Source organism: Eretmochelys imbricata, chromosome 4, assembly GCF_965152235.1.
Source record: "Eretmochelys imbricata isolate rEreImb1 chromosome 4, rEreImb1.hap1, whole genome shotgun sequence".
In the NCBI taxonomy this organism is placed as follows: Eukaryota; Metazoa; Chordata; order Testudines; family Cheloniidae; genus Eretmochelys; species Eretmochelys imbricata.
In genome coordinates this window covers 119,134,347-119,150,886 of record NC_135575.1, presented here as the reverse complement: position 1 = coordinate 119,150,886, position 16,540 = coordinate 119,134,347, and the positions used below count along the sequence as shown (strand labels likewise).

Here is a 16,540-nt window from a genome sequence, read left to right as displayed (position 1 = left end):
CCATATCCCTTCTGTAGTGGGGGCCCCAAAACTGGATGCAATACTCCAGGTGCGGCCTCACAAATGTCAAATACAGGGGAATAATCACTTCTCTCGATCTGCTGGCAATGCTCCTACTAATACAGCCCAATATGCCATTGGCCTTCTTGGCAACGAGGGCACACTGCTGACTCGTATCCAGTTTCTTGTCCACTGTAATCCCCAGCTCCTTTTCTGCAGAACTGCTGCTTAGCCAGTCGGTCCCCAGCCTGTAGCGGTGCCTGGGATTCTTCCGTCCTAGGTGCAGGACTCTGTACGTGTCTTTGTTGAATCTCATCAGATTTCTTTTGGCCCAATCCTCTCATTTGTCTAGGTCACTCTGGACCCTATGCCTACCCTCCAGCACATCTACCTCTCCTCCCAGTTTAGTGTCATCTGCGAACCTGCTGAGGGTGCAATTAATCCCATCATCCAGATCATTGATAAAGATGTTGAACAAAACCGGCCCCAGGACTGACCCCTAAGGCACTCCGCTTGATACTGGCTGCCAATGAGACATCAAGCCATTGATCACTACCTGTTGAGCCCGATGATCTAGCCAGCTTTCTATCCACCTTATAGTCAATTCATCCAATCCATACTTCTTTAACTTGCTGGCAAGAATACTGTGGGAGACCATATCAAAAGCTTTGCTAAAGTAAAGATATATCACTGTGTTGCCTCCCTTATTCAATAAGGGTCCCATACTTTTACCTGACCTTCTTCTTGTTGCTAACATACCTGTAGAAACCCTTCTTGATACCCTTCAAATCCCTTGCTAGCTGCAACTCCAATTGTGCCTTGACCTTCCTGATTACACCCCTGCATGCTCTAGCAATATTTTTATACTCCTCCATAACTGTGGCAGTGCAGGGTCTCCTTGGGAGTCCCCCCCCACACACACACACTGGGGCAGTGCAGGGTCTCCCTGGTGGCTCAGCCCCCCCCCACACACAGTGGCAGTGCAGGGTCTCCCTGGGGGCTCAGCCCCCCCCACACACACACACACTGGGGCAGTGCAGGGTCTCCCTGGGGGCTCAGCCCCCCCCACTGGGGCAGTGCAGGGTCTCCCTGGGGGCTCACCCCCTCCCCCACTGGGGCAGTGCAGGGTCTCCCTGGGGGCCGCGGGGGGGGTCCTCATGCTGGGACTAGGGCTGCTTCTGGCGTCTCCCCCCCTGGCGCGGCGCCGGGGCCGGCCGGATAAGGCGGCGGAACCCCGCGCGGCGGGCCGAGTTGCGCGGGGAGGACTGTGCGCAGGGACCGGGGCCGGTCTGTCTGTCTGGCAGCCGGTGGCCGCGGGCCGGGCCGGCGGGAGCGGAGCGCCATGGCTGTGGACATCACGCTGCTGTTCAAAGCCAGCGTGAAGACGGTGAAGACCCGGAACAAGGCGCTGGGGGTCCCGGCCGGCGAGAGCCCCAGGGACGAGCTGCTCAAGCGGGGCAGCCAGCGGCCCAAGAGCGACTTCTCCTGCCGGGCCCGCGAGGTGGTGAGTGCGGGGGCCGGCGTCGGGACTGCCCCGGGGAGGGGACCCAGGCGTCCGGGGGGGGGGGGGAAGATGGTTGAGGGGGGAGGTAATAGTAGTCACAGCCAACCGCCCCGTCTGCACACGCGCCCCTCCGCGAGCCCCCAGCCCCCCTCCGCAGCTCCAGGTGACCCGCAGATGAGTGCCGTGCAGTGATGGGCTGGCGGGGCTCTCTTCTCCTTCTCCCCCTTTTACTTCGTGCACTTGGCAACCCCCGCGCCCGCCTGGGCGCTGTCTCTCTTTCCCCGCTGTAACCCCCTCGTCCTGCCAGCTGCGGTGCCCGCCGAGTCCCTCGCTGGCTGCAAGGCTCTGCCCTCGCGGGTCAGAGGGCAGGCTGCGGGCTTTAGGAGGAGGCTTTTAAAAGGCTCCGTTCCCACGAAGACCCAGCTGCTGGCCGGGCGCTTCTGAAGAAATCTGCCCGGTGGCCGTTGACTTTCTGTGGTTTGTGTGGGACTTTCACGCAAGAAGACGAGAGAAAGAAAACCTTAGAATAAATAAAATAATAGCAAACAGTATCCTTGTAAAACGCTCAGCAATTGGTGTGGGGAGGAGAACCTAAAACTGCTCTCAACGCTTTAAAAAAAAAAAGGACTAGTTTCCAGGTTGACATTATCGCTTTAAAACTAACCCCTCCCCGAAGTGAGTTGGCAGATCCTTAGTAAGGCATGCATATTGCTTGTAATAATGACACGTAGTACAGTCTCTGGTGATGTTATATAGCCTCTAGTCTGTACTCATTTGCGCTGATTCTGTTGCCTGCAAGGACCAGAATTTCCAAAGACACCAAGTCATCTCCCTTTCTATAGCCCCTGCTCCTGCAAACATTTATGCATGAGTGTAAATGTACTCATATGAATAGTGGCATAGGAGTTACTAGAACTACTCACATGAATAAACTTAAGTATGTGCATAATTAATTTTCCAGAATTGGGGCCATAGACACTGTCAGTGGTTTTCTTGACTGCTACTCATGCAGAGCTGAGTTGCAGATTTATGTATATGTTCTGTGTGCAGGTAAATGTTACACACCATACAGGTATAGCGTCATAACCATGTGATAAATTGTATTCACCATGAACCTCTTGAGAACCTTACCTGCCTTCTGTTCATTAATCTCCCTCTTTGGGTTTTAGTCTATAATTCCAACCATCTTTAAAAGCTTGAACAGCTTTAATGAATTGCCACTTTTTAAAGTCAACAACCAGAGAAATGTTTGTTTCTGGAGTTGCAGTTTTTAAAAAATATATTTAATAGGCTAAATTCAATCCTGGTTTAAATATTGAAGTCAGTGGAGTTGTACCTGCATCCACTAGAGGTGAAGTGACCTGATATATATAAATGAAATATATAACCTGCAGTTACCGGAAACAAAAATATATATATTAGAGAGAAAATGTATTATTAAGAAATAAAAATGTTGTGGCACTTTTGCTGGAAGGTATCTGCAGAGTTTTTGCACTTTTTGGCATAATGTCACAGGAATATTTTACTTTTGACAATATCAGTGATTTGCAGAAGAATGGATTTAGAGGTGGGAGTGAGAAAGTCTCTGAAATAAATATTTTTGTTAAAAATAGTAATGATTTTTCTATCTAGTTTTTTTTTATAAACTGAGCTTTTACAGTCTAGCATAGGTAGAAATATTCTTAAATTAAAATCCCATTTAAAGACTATTTTGTTAGTTTAAGATAATTGATAAAGTCAAATTACCACCACAATTTTATCAAAACTGGAAGCTTGTCTCCAGGAAATCTCTCATCTTAAATCACTTAAAACTGTGAAAATTCCTTCCTGACCCCAAATATGGCGATCAGCTAAACCCTGAGCATGTGGGCAAGACTCACCAGCCAGACATCCAGGCAAGAATTCTCTGTAGTAACTTAGATCCCACCCCATCTAACATCCCATCACAGGCCATTAAGCATATTTACTTCTAATAGTCAAAGATCAATTAATTGCCAAAATTAGGCTATCCCATCATAACTGATCTCAGCCACATAGCAATTGCTTCAGAAATGAGTTGAACCAAGGATAAGTGTTCTGCTAAGCATACCTGAGGCTGAGTTCCAGTTTCAACATGAAGCCTGGTCAGCGAGTGGTCTCTGGCAACTTCACAGGAGAGATTAGATATGGGCCTGTCAGCTAATTAAGTAGTTCAAAGTATTTTTGCCAGAACGGCAACCCACAGTTTAATTTTCCAGCCAAACCAGAGCAGGCTGTGTAGCAACCTTTAGGGCCTTGCAAACTTGGTCGTAGCTGTTTTATGGAGATACAGTTTGATTTTAAGAGGGAAAATAATGCAAACTATAAGCTGCAGTCCGAGGCATTTATTTTTGCTGTAAAGGCAAGAGACTTTTTGCAAATTAAACTAAGTCTGGGTAGGGCTTGTAGTAAAATAAACTATAATTTGTTTGCTACTGCAAAACACGATTTGATTATATGGGAGAGAGAGCACCTCTTTCTAATACTTTGTTACAGGCTTGCAATTACAAATGTAGCTGGTTTTGCCAGAGCGAGGCAATTTAACTTGCAAATTAATTGTTGATTTACACATTAACTCTTAATTTTTATACAAATATGTTTATGCATACGGGCTTGGTTGATTTAAAAGAAAAAGATGTTGGGAACATATCAGACCACCAGACCTCTTCCAAGAGCTCATAAGTCAGAATCAGCAGAGGGTAATTCTGCAGGCCTTGGGCTAACTAACCATAGTAGAGTATGCTCGGGAACAATAGAAATTTAGACCAAAGCACAGTTTTCACAATTTATGGAACAGTAAATATCCATGTCAGAAAGATGAAATATTTAATGTAGTTTTCAGAAAGTATGAGATGCTCACAGATAAAGGCCATCCTATTGCAGTCTATTCGATTCTTTACAGGTTCTTGTACACCTTCCATCACCAACGTATCAGTGCACCTTCCGATAGTGCATTAAGCAACATAACTAACATCTGTCGTGTGTGGTTTGTTCTCTTAGCTTCTTCTCGGGGCAAAATTCTGTGTGTCATGTATTGTTTAGGTAGGTTTGTTTGTTTATAAATAATTACATGGTGCTGTGTGTTTATCCTAGTGTACCTTGCACTTGGAGCAGAAGGTGGTGAAGGTTGTGATGGTCCTTATTTTCTGTGGAAGTTTGTTCCTCAGTTTTGGACCAGCCTGCAAGAAAGCTCTACATTCTGCATGGATGAGCTTTGCCCTTGTGGTAGAAAGTTCCACTGTGTTTGAAAAGTAGAGTAATTGAACCATGGTCCTCATCACAGAGATTTAGGCAATCTTTTAGATATCCTGGTCCCTGGCGATTGAGTGTCTTGAAGATAAGGACCAAGACCTTGAACTCAACTCAATATTCCATGGGAAGCCAATGTAGAGAATAGAGGGAATAGGTCTGATGTGCTCAAGATAGCCCTGGTTGGTGGATGGATTTAAATCCAAGCGATTTAAATATACCGATTTTAATCATGATTTAAATCAGCTAGCAGGAAACTTTGATTTAAATAATCCATTTTAATCACGTTTTGCATTTGTACTTTTTAGTTATTGTTATGAGCTGGGTGAAACCTTGTTATGGATCGACTTAAACCCTGCTGAGAAGGATGGGTGTGAACTGGTCCTTGAATTAGCATAACCATAAGAATAAATTAATCACAAGCCCCTACCTAAGATAAGGGTTATGTGAACCTCCCTGGGAGTTTGGACTGAGTGGGTGGGTTGGTGGGTGGAAGGGTTTGCTGAGTAGCGTGTGAGGGAGTTTGAGAAAATAGATAGAACACAGAGGACCAGAGAATGAAGGGGGGAGGGACAGCCCAGTGGTTTGAGCATTGGCCTGCTAAACCCAGGGTTGTGAGCTCAATCCTTGAGGGGGCCATTGAGGGATCTGGGGTAAAATTGGGGATTGGTCCTGCTTTGAGCAGGGGGTTGGACTAGATGACCTCCTGAGGTCCCTTCCAACCCTGACATTATATGATTCTATGATTCTAATGATGTAGCTGGAAGAAGCAGCTGAAAGGCCAGTGTCTGACCTTGAAAGAAAACTGGGGAGAGGTTTTCGGGTCAGGGATGCAGGCTGAAAAAAGTGCTCTTGGTGCTGTGAAGAAAAGAAGCTGTTTCCTGCTTGATTCCTTCTGCATTCAGAGACGCATTTGTAAATAAACAAAACTGCCTCAACGAAATACCTGTTTATCACCAATTTCTACTCCCAGCTGGAATATCCCCAGTGCCCCAAAGTTTGACTAGCTGCTCAGGTCGAAAAGGGGCAACATTATTTTCCTTAAGAAAGGTTGATTCTCATTAGTTGGTAGCCATTAAAACATGTTGAAATCAACATATATGTGGCCTCTACATAAATTTGGTGCTTCTTTTTGCTATCTAGGAGGATGCATTGTATCTATACACATTTATTTAAATAATTATATAGCTTAATTTACATTTATTCAGATTCTTAATTTTTCTTTTTTTTTTTAATTGTTAGAAAATGGTGATTGATTTGTTATTTGGTAGAAGAGGATTAATTCTTTATTTGAGGTTGTTTTGTGTCAAGCTCTATTTGGATGGAAGTTCAATTGAATGCATAAAATCAACATTTTAGTCTTTTGATTAAATATATGGCAATTGACTGTCTTGAAAGACTCTGGTGTAATTGGGAAAGCAGTTCACTTACTGTGTATCAAGCATCATGAGTGGCTAAACAGTCAATTCTCAAGCAACAGTCCATGCCACTTACAATGCAGGCATCAGGCACAGAGAATGAAGCCAGTTATCTGCTTGATGCCTTCTGCACTTTTCTCTCTTGCAACTACCTCTGTTCAGCCTCTTTGACTCTGTGGTGCAGTGCAGTCCTCTAGTATGGCTGGTTGCTACTGCATCTTCCCAGCTTGGGGTGTCAATGATGAAAGTTTTCAAGTCCCTCTTGCAAATGTCCTTGAACCTGAGGCTAGGTCTGTGACCTTGGGGCATCTGCAAGTTCTCCATACAGGAGATCCTTTTGCAGTATGTCAGTCATCAATCCGGCACAGATGAACAAGCTCATGGAGTTGTCTGTGTTTGCAAATTAGACTTGGTAATTTTTGCTTTCGCAAGTTCTTTGGTGTCATGAGTTTTGATATTTAAAGTATGTGAAAGGTGTTTAGCCTTCTTTTGTGCCTGCTGTAGGTGGTCCAGATCTTGCCATCATACAGAAACATGCTCAGAATGCATGTCTGGTAGACCCATATCTTGATGTTCAATGTTGGTTTCCTTTTATTCCACATATACTTGATCAGTTGGTCGAATGTAGTAGCTGCCTTTCTGATATGAGCAGTAAGCTCATTGTCAAAAGAGAAGTTATCCGATGCAGTTGGTCCTAGATAACAGAACTTGTGCAGAACTTCTAGAGTGGTGCTAGTTAGTAAAACTTCTGGTGCAGTCAACACATCTTGTACCACAATCATTGTCTTCTTTAGACTGATAGTTAGTTCAGATTAATCTCAGACTTCAGCAGAGCTGTTGCAAAGTTGCTGGAGCTTGTTGGGGAATGATGATTAAGGCTCTAAAATTAAGACATCTCTCAAAATACAACACAGGGGAAATTACCAATTGTGTGTGTGTGTTGTAATGATTTGTAAACATAAGGGTAGACTTTGAGTGAAAAAGGCCTTTGAAAACCCATATTTAAAGAAGATTTTAAAAAGCTTTGACATTTTGGGGTCCGAGTGCTCTTTAATTGCTCCCCACTCCACCCCACCAGGCATGATAATACACACATACTGAACTATGATATTGAAAAATAAATATGAAGAATGGCTAAATGGCAAGATTGAGAGCATTGTTAGTTATATTTTTAATCATTTATAATTATGGATAGTAAATGAGTTTAGATGAGGTAACATTTCAGTCAAGGCCTTGATGGCATGAGTGTGGTTTTGCTGGTTCTCTTTTTGTATAGAATTGCTAATTTGCTTAAAATGATGTTATTGCTGACAGGACAAAGGTAACATTGTGTGGAAGGGTTCAATTTACACAGCAAAGGCTGTGTAAATTGAAGCTTGAGCATGTGTATTGTACAGGTTACTTAAAACAAATGCTTAATGTTGGTTGGGGAAAGGTTTATAAAAATGTAATGAGAAAATGTACAAAAAGATCCAGGTGAACAAGGCCTAAATTGGAGAAACACTGGATCAGAAACTGAAGGAAAGGGGCTGAAATACCAGACCAGGGATCGGAGGTGGCGATGACCGTCATGAAATAGAGGAGAACTTTCTGCAGTGTGGAAACTGGGACTCCCTACCAGTTCTGTTTTATCTGTTTATCATCTGGCATAAATATATGTTCAGTCACCATGAGTGATGATAATTCTGTCTGAAATTCTATAAGTAAAGGTGAAAATTGAGTAAGCCTAAATTGGGTGGACTTGTGACTCTGTTTACCACCTTACACTTCCTGGATGGGGATGAGTCCAGGATTTCTTATTGCCACTTCTGGGTCTTTGGGATTGTGACCTAAAGACTTTTGGAGTATTAACAAGGCCTAGGAGGTTGTAGGGAGCCCCTAGCCGTGGGATTGGGGAAAAAAAAAAAAAACAGGTCAGAAAATAAGTTCTCGTTATCATAATGAAGGAATATGTCAAACAGTTTATAATCTCCCACAGAGGGGAATTTGATACAAAAGTCTTAGCCAAGGAAGAACGGTAGAACATAGTTGAAAAGACTTTTAAGAGTAATATTCTGAAAAACAGAAATACAAGAACTTCCATAAAAAGGGATTATGTATTGAAGAATTATATTTAACGGTCTTGTGTGTGGGACAAGTTAAAAGGTGTTAGTCCCGCAAACAGTTAAAAGTACAGTTTAAAAAAGGCTGTGGCCAGTGCTCTTCGTGAAAATCAATCACAGTGTTGGGACAGCGAGAAACCAAAAACAACACAGAATATGTGTCGTGAGAAGACAAAATGCGTAGTGATGTGCCCAAACGGAGAGAGTGCTATCAAACTATAGAGAATTTAAGGAAACGTAAGGGCACTGTCACTGTTGCTGCATTTTCCGCATCTGCCTCTTTGGGAAGAGGATAATGATGAGCTTGATTTGTGTTCTTCCCCCTCCTTCACTCTGGTGAACTCTTCTGTTAAAATGTCGGCCACTGGTAATTTTAATTATTATAGATCTCTCAAATAGTTTGTTAAAAAGTTTGTGTTAAGTCATGGAAGAGCAAATTTGATGTTGGATTCCTCATACCACCCAGATCCATGAAAACATGTATGTTAAGTTTTTGCTAGAAACAGAGAAAATGGTCAAGTAAAATTGCAGTTTGGACATGTGAGCAGCTTAAACGTGTCAACAGTTTACAATCTGCAATATACAAAGGAAAAACTTCAGGAACGTCACACCCCATTTAAAGAGGAAGGCATGTGTAAAATTAATAGGCTTTTAAAAGAATTCCACTAAAATCTATTTGCCTTAACAGTCAAAGAATTAAATTTATTCATGATTTTAAATATGTAAAGTAAGTTAATCTTATCATCTTTGGTTCTAAGTTAAAAAGCTGACAGGCAATGGTGAAAGTCCTATGGCAAGCAGACAACATATGGTTGCACACATATGAGAAAGTAGGGGGGAAAGGCAAACATAAAACTTATAAAGTCCTTTGGGTAAAGTAAAGAATTAAGTATATTAAAAAAATTAATCATTTGTTTAATAGTGTTTCTTTTGTTACAGTCATTCAAGACAAACAGAGTCCTGGATGAACTTCATCTGAAGTGCAGTTACTAACTCAAACATTTTTTTTCTTTTCTTTTAAGAATCAACAGTTGGTCTCAGTCAGCGTATGTCTTTTTTCCCACTGACTAACCCCAATAGCATTTTCTATATTCCTCACTCAGCTTACTATGTTAAATTGTTCATTGTATTTGCTTTGGAAAACTCTGGTTCCACCTGCCTAGCCTTATAGTTTTATATGTTGTATGTTCTGTGTCACGTGACGTTCTTTTTACATTTCTTCTTTTTCCACTTTTTTCCTTTATGCCACTTTTTCTTTATGCACTTTTCCCAGTGAGGGTCGTGGCAGTATCATGGAGAGTAGGGAGGACCAGACCTCCCTTTCCTCCACAACAGTTTCCATCTCCTGGGGGATGTTCCCAAGTGTTCCCAAGTGTTCCCAGGCCAGATGAGAGAGATAATCTGTCCAGCGTGTCCTGGGTTGGCCTTGGGGCCTCCTTGCAGTGGGACCTGCTCGGTAGAGTTCCAAAGGAAGCCTCTTCGGGGGCATCCTTATCAGGTGCCCGAACTGCCTCGGCTGGCTCCTCTTGATCCGGAGGAGTAGTGGCTCTACTCTGAGGCTCTCCCGTATAACCGAGCCCATCACCTTGTCTAGGAGAGTAAGCTCAGCCACCCTGCAGAGAAACTTCATTTCCGCCACTTATACCTGCTATCTTGTCCTTTTCGGTCATTACCCGAAGTTCATGACCATAGGTGAGGATGGGAATGTAAATTGACCTGTAACCTGAGAACTTCATCCAAGAACTCAGCTCCCACTTCACCACCACAGACCAGTACAGTGCCTGCATTAGTGTCGCTGCTGCTCCAATCTACCATTCAGGCTCCCGCTCGTAATTACCACCACTTGTGAACAAGACCCCTAGATACTCTTCCACTAAGGCAGCTGCTTAAAGCAGCTGCTTCCCCTTCACCTGGCGAGAAGAGTCCACTTTCTTCCGGGAGAGGACCATGATCTCCGATTTGGAGGTGCTGATTCTCATCCCAGCCGCTTCACACTTGGCAGCAAAATGTTTGAGTGTGCATCTAAGATCACAGTCTGAAGAAGCAGGGACAACATTATCTGTAAAGAGCAGAGATGCCATCTCCGAGTCTCTGTACCAGATGTACTCCACAGCTTGGCTGCGTCTTGATACCCTGTCCATGAAAATCACGAACGGGAGTTGGGGACAAGATGCACCCTTGGCGGAGTCCAATGCTCATCTTGAATGAACTTGACTTAATGCCAAGAATACAGACACAACTCGCACTCCAAGAATAGAGGGACCAGATAGTATGCAAATGTGGCATTGGCATCTCATACTCCTGCAATGCTTCCCACAAGACATCTCAGGGAATGTGGTCATATGCCTTCTGCAGGCCTACAAAACAAAGGTAGACCAGATTAGCAAACTCCCATGACCCCTCAAATACCTTCACGAGAGCAAAGAGCTGGTCTGTTGTTCAACGGCCAAGACGGAATCTGCATTTTTCCTCGTGAAACCGAGGTTCAACTAATGGGCATAGCCTCCTCACCAACATCATGGCATAGGCTTTGCAGGGGAGGCTGAGGAGTGTGATTTCCCCCTATAGTTGGAACACATACTCTGGTCTCCTTTCTTAAAGATTGGGACCACTACCCCAGTTTGCCAGTCCAGAGGTACTGCACCCGCCTTTACTCCGAAGGGAATTGTGCGCCAAAAAATTTAAAATTATATGCACAATATTTTAAAAATCTGCAAAATTCTGCACATTTTATTTGTCAGTAAATAAATGTGGCTCCAGCATGGCAGTGGGGAGCACAGGACACTGGCTGCATTGGGGTGGGAGATCACCCTGAAGCCCCCACCTCGCCCAGTACAGGGACTCGGCAGTGAGGCTGCACCTAACCCTGACACAGTGCAAGGGCTGGGCCTTCCCCAGAAACACCCCAGGGCCCCGTCCCTCTGTGTCATGTGCACCAGGTGTGGGTGGGCAGGCTCAGCCTAGCAGGATCCAAGTGTGGAGGGGATCTAGGTTTGGGGTGAGAGGTTTCTGTGTGGGGCAGTCTGGGTGTGGGCAGCTCAGTGGGAGATCTGGATGCACAGGGGCTCATGGAGGGTTCTGGGTGCAGGAGCTATGGGACTCTGCAGGGGATCCAGGTGATGGTGGTTTGGCTCAGCGGAGGGGTCTGGGTGTGGGGAGATGGGGCTTGGCGGGGCGGGCTGTTGGTTCATGGAGGGGTCTGGATGCTGGAGGAGTGGGGCTCAGTGGGGTTCTGGGTTGGGGGACTTGTCGGAGGGGTCCAAGTGTAGGGGTTAGGGTTTGTCAGGGTGAGGGTTCGATGGGCCTGCTTAATGGGAGAGCCCCAGCTGCTGCCGAGGGGACTCTGCATGCCGGGATTCCCCTTGCCCCCGTGATTCCCCTATCCCCTTTTCTTCTCCATCCTCCTCCCCTCACAATACTCCAGCTGAGGCCTAATTAGTGCAGAGTAGAATAGAAGAATTACTTCTCATGTCTTGCTTACAACATTCCTGCAAATACATCCCAGAATGAGGTTCGCCTTTTTTGCAACATTGTTATACTGTTGACTCATATTTAGATTGTGGTCCACTATGACCCCCAGTTCCCTTTCCGTAGTACTCCTTCCTAGGCAGTCATTTCCCATTTTGTATGTGTGCCACTGATTGTTCCTTCGTAAATGGAGTACTTTGCATTTGTCCTTATTGAATTTCATCCTATTTACTTCAGACCATGTCTGCAGTTTGTCCAGATCATTTTGAATTTTAATCCTAGCACTTGCAACCCCTCCCAGCTTGGTATCGTCCACAGACTTTATAAGTGTACTCTCTGTGCCATTGTCTAAATCCTTGATGAAGATATTGAACAGAACCGGACCCAGAACTGATCCCTGAGGGACCCCACTCATTATGCCCTTCCAGCATGACTGTGAACCACTGATTATCAATACCCCGCACACCCTAGTACAATTCTTATTTCCCAAGTATTAAGGGAAACCCAAAAAAAGGATTAATCGGTTAATTAATCACAATAATGATTAAAACTGGAAATTATAGTAGAGTTAAGGATATAATTTGCAGTGCAATGGGTACATAAACATTCAAGAAGCTTTGAGATATCCAAATGGGGAAGATGCCTAGCCTCATCACCAGTGAATATTTGCTGGATTGGTATAGGAATGAAACACAACTAGTCACAGAGATTGTTACCACAGCTAGGTTTCCCAGGATATCAGTGTTACCACTTTACAGAAGATTTTCAAGTTTGTTTTTCATTTTCCCTTCCAATAATTGAAAAGAAGGATGTTTATGAGACAATAGTATATATTCACTTTGTAGGGGTCCTTGAAGACTCCATTTTTAAGGGACGTGTCAGGGTCTCCCAGTTACTAGTAAGACACGTGGACGAAGGAAAACACCAGTATTCCCTCTAATTTTTTACGTCCCTGTGTGGAATGAATTTTCCTAATGGCACCAATATGGAATGATGTGTGACACATCACCTTCATATTGGTGCACATAAAATTCATGTGGTTGGGGGTGTTTTCAGTTTACATGATGATATAGTCATTTTTTTTTAAAAAGAATTGCCATAATGGGCCAGTGTACACATCAAGAATATGCTAGACTTCTTTATACAGGTACTGAGTAAGGAGGAAAAGAAAAATTCCCCATCTCAGCGGTTTAGTGTCTGAAATTACACTTTACTACAAATCCATAACAAATGACAGTGTATATGCGTGTCTAACATAGCTTTTAACCACCAACCCACCTACCGTTCCTGATATATTGCCATTGGTAAAAGACAGTTCTCATTGTCCTGTAGCATTGCAGTGGAGATAGTTTTTCCATTTATTTAAAAAACAAAAACAAACAAAAATAAAATCAGGCATACACCTACAGCAAAGCAGTCTCTTGGACTTGTTATATGGTAAAACCAAATGGCCCAAATGTAGATGCTTTAATCCCATCAGGCTATTCTTTACTGACTTGAAGGGGGTCTGAGAACAACATTTGTGGACATAGTCCCAATATGTAATCAGCAGCAACAACAGGCAGAAATAGAACGCTGCTAGTCTAGCTAATTGGATCTAGATTTCAAACAAGATAGCTGTTACCCATAATATTGCAGTAGTTTCATAATGTTTGCAGTGTTGTTGTATCCATGTTAGTCCCAGGATATAGGAGAGAGAAGGTGGGTGAGATAATCTCTTTTATTGGACCAGCTTCTGTGGTGGATGAGACAGAGGCCTGGTCTGTGCTAGAAAATTAGATCGGTGACTAAGGGAAGCTACTGATATCATAGTGGCATGAGTTCCTTAACACTTTATGTATGTTAATATAGTACTGTATTTGCTAAAAATTCAGGCTTGCTGTAGGATATAATAATTGATGAGGCCTAATCCTGAAAACCTCTGCTCATGAGACTAATTTCATTTAAATCTATGAGAAAATTGAGACAACATCAGAACGGAGTCTGTTTCATCATAGTTAATTACTTTTTCTGTGATGAGATACACCATAAGAACTAGTGCTACAAAATCTCACTCAGAGAGATACTATGGGACAACAAATACTGCCAAAAATGTCAGAATTGAAGTTGTTAGAATCCTTATATATATAATTCTAAACAGATTTACTGTTTAGTTTATAGACTCTAATGGTTACCTAATAATTCCCAAAAGAGAACATATGCCTGAAAATGTAATATATCATATTCTTGGTATTGCAAATTATACTCTTTAGTAGAAATTAATTAATATGACCAATTTTGGACTACAAGTTATTTTCAGTTCACTTTTTTTTTACTGTGGCAATGAGTTAGAGTCTAATAAATTGAGCTCATAGCTGAGGTCATTAGGAAAAAAAGAGATTTATTTCTCCCTCTTCTAACTGTTAAAAAGTTCATTATTTCATAACATATTCCTTGATAATGCTGTGTTTTGTACAGTACTTGCACACAAACTTTTATCTTTTGACTGATTCCAAATTGTAAATTTTTTTCAGCACAATTTAAATGCATCTCTTTCCAGTATGAATGTCAGATTCTGCTTCATAACTGAGGTTGAAAGTGGTGTCCGATTTATTCTTGCCCTGATTTTTTATTTCCATCCCCCCTTGCCCGTTCCCTTCCCCGTTGCATTCCCTCCATTCTTCTTAGAGAAGAATTTTGTCCTAAAAAGTTGAGGGAAGCTATGAAGGTCATATTAAAAGTGCTGGAGAAGAAAGAGTGAAAAGCAATAAGAGAAAATGATATAGGAAAGATATTAATGATTTCAGAGTAGAATAAAAAGCTTTAATTAAATCAACTAATGGTCCCCATGTGACTGTTTCTGGTTTCAGCCAAATTAATTTAAGAAATAGTGGCAAGTATACATGGTTAGCCTTTGGAGGATGTAGTTATGAGTGTCCTTATTTTTGGGATCTCTTAAATTTCAGTTCAAATTCAGCTACCTTTAAAAAAAAAAAAAAAAAGAAAAGTAAACTCCTAACCCCATTGTATAAGTTGTTTTCTCAATATAAAATGACAGGGCTGAAAATTACGGTGATTTCTGCCCCCCCGAGTTGCTAGTCATTTTTGCCACTGTGGCTAATCCACCATCCAGTGGCAGTGAAGCATCCAAAAGTATTCCAAGTCTGCCACTCAATATTCTGAGGGCATATGCCCTCTGTGATGGAGGATATTCATTCCTCCCCATCCTCCCATTTCAGTCTTCCAGGGCTAACTTTGATGCCCCTGGGTCACTGATTTTTTTGGATGAGAGGGGGAAGGGGATTTTTTTACTGGGTTTTAACTATGGGAGGAACTCCCTAGGCTCCTGTTGATGGAGTTAGAGCCACTGTAAACTCTTTTCAGCTGCTGGCTAGCAGTTGAATTGGCTTCTCCTCTGAGTTGCAGACTTGACATCTTGCCACAAGTACAGGATAAGTTCAACAGAGGCTCAGTTACAAGCTTCTAGCACATGGTGGATTGGTGAAGAAGGGAGGATTTTGCCTCGTGCTTTCCTCAGAAGCAGGCCACACTTGGGGCAAGGGATGAACCCCAGGAAAAGGGGAAACAGAAAGGAGAGTGGGGGGAGAGCCTCAGAGGGAGTAGAAGGGGAGTGAACTTAAGTGGAGGAACAAAGTGATAGGGAAAGACAGGCACAGAGAGAGAGAGAGAGAGAGAGAGAGATGGGGGGAGGACTGGAGATAAAGTGGAATACTAAGTGAGATCCAGAGAGCTAGAGAGAACAGAAGAGGAGGAGAGATAGTTGAACACACAGAGTAGGGAGAGGGACACAACAAATAGGACAAATGAGAGAGAGAGAAAATGAGGGAGAAAACAGAAAATGGCATGGAGAATGATAGAATGGGTCTGAAATGGGAGGAGAAAAAAAGGGAATGAAGAAGGGAAAGCAAGGAAAAACCTAGAGAACTTTTAGGTTAGTGAATTTTGTTTGTTATGCTTTATTTATTTATTTATTTATTATTCTGGCAGATGTTCTGTATCTCTAAATTTTGGGAGTAGGATGGGCCGACCATTTTGACCACTTCTATTATGTTAATATTGTTGGCAATTTTGGATTCTGCAATTAAAGAACACATGAAGAAGACAAAAATGAAATTTGAAATTTAGCTGAGCAAACAGAAAACCAGCTTCATTCTTTGGAGAGTTGTCCACTGGGGAGTTTTTTTCCCCAGATGTTGCTTGCTTTGAGAATACCTCAGCTCTCTTTCTTCTTCAGGAGAGACCTGAATATTCTCATTTCTCCCTTTTCTTATTTTAGAGGGGAGGTAGAGGTAGGGAGGGGAGGTAGGCCTGAACTTTTATATGTGTGTATGGCATATGTCCCACATTTTAATTTTATACTATGGTGATGTAAAAAAAGAAAATCATGATGAGGCAGGGAGGGATACCCTATTTGTCTTGGGCATTTCTAGAATGCTGTTCACCATAGTATCTGCTGAATACAGAAGCAGGCCGAAGTGGTTTCCTTTCTCTGACTAACAGAATTTCAGAGAGATCATAGATCTTAGCAACTTTGTGCCGTGAAACTTTTACCATATTATCAGAAATACAATTGTGGTACTGTAGTTTAGGACTCTAGCGTGATTATACATTAAATTTTGTCAGCAACAAAATGGGAGGTTTTTGGTTGACGTATTGTCTCTCTCAGCACAGGTACAAAGGTAGGTGAGTAGGAAGTACTTAAGATGTGGGCATTCAGAGCTGAAAAACCAAAGAAACTGTATTATGTAAACAAATAGTAATATATATTTGCTGTCAATATG

At 42.8% G+C, this 16,540-nt stretch overlaps 1 protein-coding gene across 5 annotated transcripts in view; it reads left to right on the top strand.

The window, feature by feature from the left end:
- The first annotated feature begins 1,275 nt into the window (after positions 1–1,275).
- STX18 (syntaxin 18) overlaps positions 1,276–16,540 on the top strand; it is a 119,053-nt gene continuing 103,788 nt past the window's right edge. For 4 of the 5 annotated variants that reach the window (XM_077815858.1, XM_077815857.1, XM_077815859.1 and 1 more), the window contains exon 1: positions 1,276–1,504. In XM_077815858.1, the coding sequence (XP_077671984.1) occupies positions 1,343–1,504 (162 nt within the window). In that variant the 5' untranslated portion in view covers positions 1,276–1,342. The remainder of the gene's footprint in view (positions 1,505–16,540) is intronic. The other variant, XM_077815862.1, reaches the window with a different exon arrangement.